Source organism: Lygodium microphyllum, chromosome 3 (assembly GCF_053477565.2).
Source record: "Lygodium microphyllum isolate KBCC chromosome 3, Lygodium_microphyllum_v1.1.10, whole genome shotgun sequence".
NCBI classification, from domain to species: Eukaryota; Viridiplantae; Streptophyta; class Polypodiopsida; order Schizaeales; family Lygodiaceae; genus Lygodium; species Lygodium microphyllum.
In genome coordinates this window covers 34,151,861-34,162,951 of record NC_141137.1, presented here as the reverse complement: position 1 = coordinate 34,162,951, position 11,091 = coordinate 34,151,861, and the positions used below count along the sequence as shown (strand labels likewise).

The following is an 11,091-nucleotide window of genomic DNA, read 5'->3' as shown; positions in this document are numbered from 1 at the left end:
ATACATCTCTCTCCTTTGTTTAAGATCTTTGGGATGGCAAGCCATCTCTCCATAAAAGCTTGCATCAAGCTTAAATAAGCTTCTATTTCAACTCTCAACTCTCTTCCTTAAAGCATTGGACATGATTTCACCCCTTTCTTGAACATTTTTGAAGTACTCTAGCTATGAAGTCTATGGGAAACAAGCAATCTCTTACTTGAATCTTATCAACTTTTCAAGGGGCTTTTATTCAATCTCTTCTTGAACACTCTACTTAACCTTTAGCATGCATTAATGATGCAATATTGAAGCAATATCATTCAATTATTTGAAGATTACTCTCATTTTCTTGATTATAAAATAGGGTAGTTTGGATCTTAGTTAAAATAAGGGCTTTTGATCTCTACTCATTCCAAGGGTTCACCTCTTCATCATACTTCAAGGATCAACAAAGATTTCTTCTCTCTTGATAAGCATTACAGCAGGCCACCAAATGTTTGTCAAATCTTGGATTATTGTGCTTCTAATCATGGGGATTTTAGGCTAAATCACTTCATAGGAATAAGAGGAGATTCATTCCATTAAATCTTGGTTAACATTGTTGATTTATGGAAGAATCTTGTGCCATTTCACACTCTTGAACAAGGGCAACATTTGTGAATGATGTGCCTTGATCATGACATGAGACCTATGTACATTGGCAATGCATGAGAAGCACATGTGCATGTACCTACAAATACACATATACACACATGCTTGTGCATGCACACACACTTCCTATTAAACCTACTCCTCTATCTATACACACGTATACAAGCATACATGCATGTGCTTGCATGCACACATACAACATTTTTAGGCACATGTGCAAGCACACACTCACATTCACATATGCACATATCTACCTTATTGCTTGGCTTATCTTTTTATGTATATGCATATTGTCACATAAACATACACAAACATATGCTACCCCACCCCCGCATATTACTTTGTTCATTATTCTGTAAGATGTAAGACACATACTTGTAAACTCACCAACTTTTACTTATCTATTCACATATTGACATTAAAGTTCTTTGGGTTAGTTTGTGTCAATACTTGCAATATACATTAATATTGATGGTTCTAATAATGTGTTTTTGTAAACAATTGAACCTTTCGCTTTTGTTGAGGCTTTGAAAATCTATATTCCAACAGCTTTTATGAGGATCTTGTTTAATGGAATTAGTGTTGTATTTATTTTTCATTATCAATGCATTTTATATTTCAAAAGATAATTTATCAAAACTTTTATATATTTTTCATTTATCTTATATGGTTCAACATTTATTTCAAGGACACACACACACACACACACACACACACACACACACACACACACACACATACACACACTTAAAGATTCCAAGACTCTTGAATGCTCAATATTGAGTGCCAATAGAAAACATGAGATTTGCACAACCATTGGATATTATATAGATTATATGTAGCTCACAAAATGTTTAATACTAGAGCTTGATTTGAAGTCAAACTTAGAGACAAAGAAATTCTCTAAAAACCAAACATATCTCATGAGATGTCTTTAACGATTGCAAAATAATGAAATAAGCCCTAGCTTTATAAAATTTTATTAGCCTTGGTCAATCTCTTGGCTTTTGCTTTGCAATTGAAACAATTCTCCACAAGCATGCTTTCATCAAGAACACTATTTTTTAATTTAGAGGTGTCATAGTTATTTAGATGCTTCTTTACACCCAAGGCAAAACGAATGATGAAGGCCCCCTTTGAAAATTTCTTGTGATGGCTAGATATGTAGATGTAGCAATAAGTACATCTTTGTCTACATCTTGTCCTCACTACTATGTAGCAAATGTGTCCTCGATGCTACCAAGGTTAGAGTCCCCTTGGAAGTGCATTATGATGGACTAGACATGGTACCAACCTTTGTGTTGCTTCCTAAGATATAAGCGATGGGCATTGCTGATCTTGATGGCTTTGTTTTTTATTAGCGTTGGAACATGTGCACACCTCCCTAGATCTAGAGGTGGGATTACATTTAATGGCAATGGAGTATATGCTTGATATCATATGGTAGTCCCATGGGGTAGTAGACAAAGCCTCTCAGAACTCTTTACGCGGGCTTCTCATGTCAACTTTGTTGACATAAAGTTAGGAGTCTTTATGCCTACAAAACTCAAGTAGATAGAGTTTGAGATGGTGTTAGTCTAATACGCTCATCAAATGACAAAAGAAGGACCCTTCAATGAGAATGTTACTATAGTGATTTCTAATCTCTTAACATGCTACATAGTAGCACATGTAATGCACCTTTTGATTATCTTTGCCTACTATTGTATGAAAATATCAAATGTCAAAGAGACTAGATGATCCCAATAGAAAGCCATGCATGTCCCCAAGTGTCGTGCAAGTTTCTAATTAAGTCTAGCATAACTCTCTCTTGCTTGATCACTTAGTTTTGCTTATGGAGGCTAAGTGTATAAGATGTTGCCTCCATGCAATGTTAGATAGGTAAAATCACCCAAGGGATAAGCTCATGTAGCCCAAATTAAACATCAACTTATGAATGCCAACATGTATCCATGTTTGCTTCAAGTTGTCATGCGAGGACTCCAAGGCTAGTCTAGAGTACCTATCCTTTGGGGTGTTAATGTAGAAAGCAAATAGGTGTAATTCCTAACTTTGTACACACAATGGCATGCAAAACCAAGGTAGGCATGCTTCAGATTATACAAGAGATCATCACTAGGGACTAGTTCACAAGTTCTTTCCATCATAACATTCCTCAATGCCCTATGCAAACTCTATCCTAAAATAGCTTCCGCTACACTATCTTCATCCCCCGCTTGTGCATCTAATGTGCTATTATCCTCATGCTCCATATGCCTACTTGCCTCTCTATCTATGGACCAAGCTCAACTCCTACATAAGAGTGTAATAATGATAAATTCACTAAGGTATCAAGTAGCCATAAATTTTTCTTAATTCCTCAACTCTTAAAATTGTCGATAAGTAGGACTCCAAATCACCAATGACTATGCATCCTTGTATCCACCAATGCTCAATTGCCTCCCTCACGTAAGAAATTGTGTTTGAACAAAAGCCATCCCTAAACATAATCTAAATATAAAAGCATTGAGATCAAAGGGATATACCATCCACCTCATCATTATATTATCCACAATTAAAGTAAAAGCGAGCAATTTCGTTTCACTCCAATGATGCTTCTCCTCCCAATAACCATTTGGAGCTTCAAACTTACATGTCATCTTCTATAGATTGATATGATACCCCAAAGCATCCTATTGGAATCTCCTAGATCCTACAACTTGCTCATGAGTTTAACTTTGGTACAATGTCAAGAGCTTTGTGCGAGTCCATAAAGTAGCAATTGCCAATCCTCCTATATACCCTACCCTCCTTAGTAATACCTTGAAGGCTAGAGATATGATTAAGTAGACGTATAGAAACATCATTATAGATCTTGGTACAAACATAATGGTTCTATAACTCTCCAACTTTACGAGGTTTGCAATTTTCAAGACTGACATTAGTGTGTTACTCAGCCATTGGACAAAGAATCCCTCACTTAAAATGTAGTTGAATAGATGTATCAAGAGTGACACCAATGTCTCATGCATGAAAGACGTGTTCAATCACCAAACCATCATGATCTTGTGACTTTCTAGAGAGAGAGAGAGAGAGAGAGAGGTAGATATCATCAATTAATTCAACTTCATTAGCACAATGAACTCTAACAAGGTTGTACATAGTGCCAAATGAGGGAGTATGTGAAGAAATCACTCGCATTGGCTCCATTTGACAAGGGTGTTCCTTGAGCCTTTTGTTTTTTGCATTGGTGACTCTCCAATTCGATCTTTATTATGTAAGCTTGTTGTCATATTGAATTCATGGTTTGAGTCTTCCATGATAAACTACATCCAAGATAGATTCATGAATTAGAAACCTTAGGGTTGGCTTGCGTGCGCCAGTCTCTAAAGCCAATCAATGATGACCAAAGTCATTACTTCTTTTTGACCTTTGCTCATTTGCATAGAGAAGATGAATTGGTGTAACCTAGTAGAATCATGTTATTGGAGTATTTGGGAAACTATCAAGGCTATGTTTGGGTCTCTTGATAGCATGCCACTATGAAGCACCCTTTATTGGATGTTAAAAGTGTCATACAATAGCTTTATAGATGGCTTATTGTAGGCTTTATGAGTGGAGCACCAGCCTTGGGTAGATTTTACCGAGGCTTTGATTGAGGAAGTCAAGGCTTCCCCGTGGCAAAGCAAACATCATGGTGGCAATGTCTTGAATTCGAAACGAAAAATCAAAACTTTACTTTGATTTGCTCTATCATATACTTTCTTATAGTACAATTTTTAGGTTTTACTACTTAGGATTCCACACTATTATGCCTACCTACTTTGTAATGTATCTTTCTTTTGTTAGTAGCCTTGTGGCTTCTTAGGTTGTTTCCTACCTTTCTTTTATGTTAGTATGTTGGTAAGTTAATCATTAAAAGATTGATGTTTTTTGTTAACATGAAAGTAGGATATCGTGAACTATCCTATTTGTGCATAAGAGCAGATGCCAGCGTGGCCTGCCCATGCTCTTGGCTAATGCTAGCACGTGCTCTGGGCTAACATTTGGAGGGGTGTTTGTGTCTTGTATCTCTGGGAAAGAAAACATGACAGTAGATAATACTTCAAAGCTGATGCACGAACAAAGGGAAGCAAATGTGCGAACTATGCCACAGCACCTTATATGACAGGCGAAGGAAGTCGGTCAACCTTTCAACACATGCACGTACGTGAACACCTTTTGAGAAGTGCACATACTAAAGTTGAAACTAGACTGCTTGTGGAGGCTACCTTGATGTAAAAATGTGCAGGAGGCCTGCTCCTGCTCCCGCTCCTGATCAACCACGACCCTCCCATCTGACTGGCAACTGTGTATCCAGCGAATAAAAGTAAGACAGACAAAGACTCCAGACGTTTGGCCAAAAGCATCTTTCGCTCTTTTCTGTCTCTTTCATAAAGGTACTCATTTCCAATATTTGTTCGGGCTTAGGAGCTCTGGTTTTGGCAACTGATCGTCAGTTTGATGGACTCTTATCTTATCCTATAGCCTTGACTCTGGCACAATGCTGCATGCGCTGAGTAAGAAAGAAACTCAGGTAGTATTTACCAACTTCATTGACACCAGGGTTCCACACACTCAACGGGTGAAGCCAGAATTCTTGATGCTTCACAATTTTGACATATATATATACACACACACACACGCACACTCATCTTAACATCCAAGACAGCAAAAAAGATTGACTGCTGGCTTCGAGTGATGGTGAACCCTCTGGTGTAATCTCCATGCTAAAAACGTTCCTGTGTTGCCACCCATGGTTGGGCTTCAGGCTTCTCCCTTGTTAAAAAGGGTCCTTTCCTCACAGCAGCTTGAAGCTGTAGAAGAAACCAGCAGATTGTTGAAGAAAACAGGAAATCAAGCATTACTTTTATTTATATTGACAATGCAAATATTCAACAATTAAAAGAGTACGGGCTACCCTTTCTATGACATCTTCCAGTGTTGAATCTGTCCGATAGGCGGATGTTGCTAATGCTGTACTTAATGCAACACAGCATGCATGCCGCCATTCCATACCTAGAATAGAAAGTTAAGTAGAGTAACTACTTCCAAACAGTGAAACGCAACACATAGCAAAAACTGAAAGCAGAAGGAAAACATTGCTCGCAGATCAACTTTAACTCACCATCCTTTGAATGTTCTACATGCGGGTCAGTAAGATACTTGATGATATCTTTATTGGAACAGATTCCAATAACAAACCAGGATCGTGCAGCCATCGGCACAATCAGCCTATAAGCCTGAGCATTGTACAGCAAATGCATACGGATGAGCCTGAGCATAACATTCAATGCAAGCCCTGAAACTTGTAAAATTTTCCAAGCAAGGCACTGTTATCTTACTGCTAGTCTTGTTTCATATGCTTGCTGCAAAAGCCATAGTATCATATCCTGCACAAGCAAGGAGAAAAGGAGTTGTGGAATCTACACGACTTTGTCAACACACATCCTTGTAAAGTAAAAGCAAGCCTCTCTTATTATTTCATGCTTTTGAAATATTTCTAACCTTGTTTCCTCTCTCCCTCCTTGCTACGTAGGCATTTGTACTTTGGAGACCCTCACTCATATTTGGGAAGAGATCATTCCTTCTCTCAAAGGCAAATCAGAGAGGCCTTGTTAAATACATCGAGTCTAACACCTTATTTCACTTTGGGATGCCCCACATGGTTTTGCATACTAGACCACCAATCTGGTTAATGTTTTAGCCTTGTACTCGATATCTCTCTTGAGCAAAGACAAGGAGCGTTTGTCCCTTCATACATTCGTTCTCTTCTTTTCATGTATTCATACTTTGTATATTTACCATAGTGGCAATGATTGTTGAGACGCCATCTTGTGAAAAAGACAAACCTAACTTTGGATGAAGGAGAACCACTGTTCATTCTCTTACAAGGATAATAAACCTCATATCTGGCAAAACGCATCCCAAGAATGCATGATTCCTTCGAGTCTAAATTGTCCACAAAGCCCAAAATCTAAGCCAATTTCCAAACTTAGAGAATTCTGATAGTGAGGATGAAAATCACGAAATCCCAAAGAAGTAGGATTGTTTCTGGCCTGCCTTAGTAGCACAAGATAGTGATAATCCATATATTAAGACCCTCTGTGTATCTTTGGAGTCCAGATCAAGTCTACCAAGAGGGACCAGTAGAATTGCACACCAAGCATAACATTTGATTGGACTGGGCCAAGGCATGTGGAGTCTAGCATGTAAGGGCTACGTTGATAACCTGCAATATTCTAGGCTCAATTTTTCTGACAGTATGGGTGCTGCTGGAATCACCCATACTCGCTATTCTTGTGACACTATGGGTGATTGGCACATTTTGTTTAGTGCAGAGTCGTGAGGTTGTCTAACAGCAAGGCTATCCTATTGGAAGGTGGGTATGGGTGATGCTGGAAAGGTCCTTGTGCTTCCAAATATGAGGTGTAAGTTTCCTTTTGTGAGCATAGGTTGGTGATGTTGGAAACTTTTGCTTTTAACATTGGTCATTGTAGTCATAAAGTGACCTAGTGTGAATACACTAGGGGCACTTTGGTTTAGGGCAGCTGAGTCCTATCTATAGGAGTCAAGACGCATTGTGCATATTAGTGTGTGATCACCACTCTTGGACTTTCGGCCCATTGGCCAACACATCCATACACTAGGATGGTGTGGACTGGTGGTATCGTGCTATGCTTTATGCTAATCAAAACCACACTCCTTAAGAGCTCCAGGAGGGCCTGTGGATTTACCTCATTGATTCAATAACTACTAGCAAGTGCTATAACTCATCTTTGAGGTATTGTGGGCCCTTCCAAATTACCAAGAAGAACAATAGCATGTCTTACCAGTTGGATTTGACATTTGAATTTCATGGAGTCATTTGAAAGAACGTTTTGGGCAATGTGAATTGATTGTTAGGATCGAGGAATCTGATTGGAATATACTGCTTACATTCCACTTGAACCCGATTTGGTTCTTGACAATAAGACAAAACCAACCCATCGAACTATTTATCCTGAGTATTTAGTCAAGTGGAAGAACCACCCAAAGGTGGAGGCAACTTTGCAGTTAGTGCATCATCAAAAAGTCGTTTTTCCCACTTCGTGCTTGAGGATATTGTTGAGGACAGCAATCATTCACAAGCAGGGGAATGTGACATCCTTAGACATATAGATGGGCGCCAGTAGCACTCGTCATAGTGGTAATAAAGGGACCTAGTGCGAATGCACTAGGAGCACTTTAGGGTTAGGGCAGTCAAGTCCTATTTGTAGGAGTCGAGGTCCATTGTGCACGTCGTGAGTGATCACCACTCCCGTTGGCCAATGTGTGTACACATTGGGACTGTGTAAGCTAGTGGTATGAGATGCTAGCTTTTGGGATGTGGTCATGAAATTGATATACTGCTGGCTCCATGCTTAAGGGAGCTTGTTTGGTTCTGTAGTTTGAAGGTAAGTCTGATGTCCACTCCCTTTATGTCCTATGCCATGGGTATCGTTTGTGTCATGTCTTGTGTGTAGGTTGGATCCCAAGGGGATATTTCAACTCCTTTATTGAAGCACAACAGACTTTTTCTAGTAGGGAGGGTGGTGGTGGTTAACCAGGTTCTACTTGCCACCATGTGATAAAGTACTTCTTGTCGAGCCTTCTCTAGGTGAAGTGCCTCATCAAGAATTTCATTTGCTCAAGTTCCTGATGAGGACTAGAGAAGCTTGCAATGTTGTCATTCAGCCCAAATCTTGGGCTGTGTTGGTGATGACAAACCTAGGTTGTCAAAGTAGAGCATTGTTGGTGAAGCTCATTGTGAGGAGTCTTCTTCTAGGCAAGGAGCTGCGGAAGAAGTTCTTGCTATGGAGACTAGAGACTCTTGCTCTTGCTGATGGAGAAACATGGTAGCCTAGCATTCATTTGATTTTTCAGCAAATTGGAGCTACAAGGTTTGGGAGAGGCTTGAGGTTACATTTGCAACTGTTATTATCAAGGCTAGATCATTATTCACAGGACTCCACCAAATTTATCTAGCTAGTGTTGAAGAGAAGACGAGACAACATGCTCTCTTCAACCATTTTCAAGATGGAGATAGGCTTGACAAAACCATTATTCACTCACAGAAGCTTGTATAGTGGGGGAGTGGTTTGCCTTTCTTGAATTATTGGCTGATCTATAGAGATAGTGACTTCGGAGCTTGAAGCGGCCAAAGATTATATAGAAGGTAAAATGGAGGTAGTACTCCCAAAGTAAACTAATATAGACACCTTTGAGACTTGGATTGGTACCTTTACCAGAGGACACATTTTTTCTTGTAGTGGTCGCCGCTAGTGGAGAGTGGGTGTTTCACTTTAGGTGCAAGAGGATGGCAAGCTCAAGACATTTGGATCAGTATGAGTTCACAAGATGTTCTTGGCAAAGGATGAGGGTGGTGGCTTGTTGTGAGAGAGTTGGTATTAAACTTGCGTAATTTTCTTGAGCTTTCAAAGCCCTCTTAAATCCTCTATGTTTATTCAAGGCTATAAACCATTATAAAATACAAATTGCTCTAAAACTATGCAGTCAAAATAAGGAGATTTTGCATGTCATTCCCGCTGAATTTAGAGTGAACACAATCTTCACAGAACATTTTCTCCACGTACATTAGAATTGTTATTTCATGCATCCTGCCACCAAAGTTTGAACACATAACTCTTGACAAAAAACTGTCGAAAACGAAAGCCACACCCCAAGGAAAGAGATCCTTAGAATTCGCCAATAAGCCACCAATGAAGTCTCCACAAACGCTTTGTCTGACTGCCGATAAAGCACCAAGCCTATATATTTGATTTCCAAGAACAAAATACCAGCAGCACTATCCAAACAAGAAATTGCTGCAGGGTGAAAAGTAGAGACTCTGAAGATATGTGCTTCAAATACTCTAGAAAGACTATCAGCTTGTTCGTAGAATAGACTAGTAGCTGAACATTTTCAGTAACTCCTCTAAAACGTGCATGGAATAAAGGATTGTAAGACCACGCAGGCTTTGACCTGGAACAGAGAAAAAAGGTCATTCGATTCTAATGAGCACGAGCCATCGTTTCACCTCCCAGCCTTGCCTAGTTCATTGCTGGCCAGACCCATCGTGATCCAATTGCTAGCAGTCAAACCTTGGTGAGTCCTACTATTCTTGGACTCTCTTTGGTTCTAGGCTCCCCTATACCCCGTTCGGGCGCCCAAGACCCCGGACGGTCATCCTCGTGCATGTTTCCCTTGATTTACCTTAATGTCACATTTAATGTCACATTTCCTTCCCCTTAAGAATCGGTTTCGTCCTCGAAAACGATACTTGGAAGGTCTAACTATAAATTGGGAAACCTTTTCTTTAAAGTACTTACTTGCTCCCATGTTGAGCTTTCTTCTGAACAATCTTTCCACTTAACCAAACATTCTTGATAAATAGTATTCCTTGTTCGACTATTACGAACATTTAATATTCTTTCTGGTTCATGTGGATTAGATTAGTCATTTAATAGCTCCTCAATGTCATCATTTAAGATTAGATTATCCAAATCACCCAGCTTCTTCCTTAATTTACTTACATGAAAAACTGGATGTATTTTACTACCAGCAGGTAATTGGAGCTTGTAAGCCAATTCTTCCACCTTTTTAAGTATTATGAAAGGACCACAATACCTCGGTGAAAGCTTTGGACATTGTCCCTTTTTCATAGTTTTAGATTGTTCAGGCACCTTAAGATAAACCAATTCTTCTTCTTCAAAGGAGATGTCTCTTTGGTGAGGATCTGCATATGCTCTAGCTCGATTTTGAGCTTTTTTAATATTTTCTTGAGCAAATTTTAACATACTATTCATATCCTCCAAAAAATCTTTAGCTGCCTGAACCTTTTCCTGTATGACTGCATAAGGAGCTTTGGGCTGAAACCCATACATTAATATAAATGGACTATATCCAGTGGAAGAGTGCTTGGCACTATTATATGCAAACTCTGCTATCGGTAAATACTCTTCCCAATTAGTTTGCCTTTTACTTACATATGCCCTAAGCATATCTTCAAGGATTTGGTTAACCCTTTCAGTTTGCCTACTTGTTTGCGCGTGATCCGCGGTACTCATGCTAAGTTTAGTATCCAATTTCCTAAATACCGCACGCCAAAATTGACTATCAAATTTTCTATCCCGATCAGAAACTATATTTGCCGGAAGGCCATACAACCGGTATATGTTCTTTACGAACAATCTAGCCAATTCCGGTGTTTTAACATCACTTGAAGTTGGAATGAACCTAGCCATTTTGGTTAACCTATCTACAGTCACCCACACAGAGTCGTGCCCCCTCTGTGTTCTGGGTAAAGCAACAATAAAGTCCATGGAGATACTCTCCCATTTTCCCAAAGGAATCTCTAGTGGATGGAGAAGTCCTCCCATTTTCAATCTTTCAGCTTTATTAACCTGGCATTTATTACATTTG

At 39.3% G+C, this 11,091-nt stretch overlaps 1 protein-coding gene across 1 annotated transcript in view; it reads right to left on the bottom strand.

The window, feature by feature from the left end:
* Positions 1-4,682: 4,682 nt before the first annotated feature.
* Positions 4,683-11,091, bottom strand: part of LOC148038214 (ARM repeat superfamily protein) — a 125,678-nt gene continuing 119,269 nt past the window's right edge. The window contains exons 14-17 of the mRNA XM_087670041.1: positions 5,994-6,041; positions 5,777-5,891; positions 5,570-5,667; positions 4,683-5,465 (exon numbers count right to left, since the gene is read on the bottom strand). Coding sequence (XP_087526167.1) covers positions 5,379-5,465; positions 5,570-5,667; positions 5,777-5,891; positions 5,994-6,041 — 348 coding nt within the window. The 3' untranslated portion in view covers positions 4,683-5,378. The remainder of the gene's footprint in view (positions 5,466-5,569; positions 5,668-5,776; positions 5,892-5,993; positions 6,042-11,091) is intronic.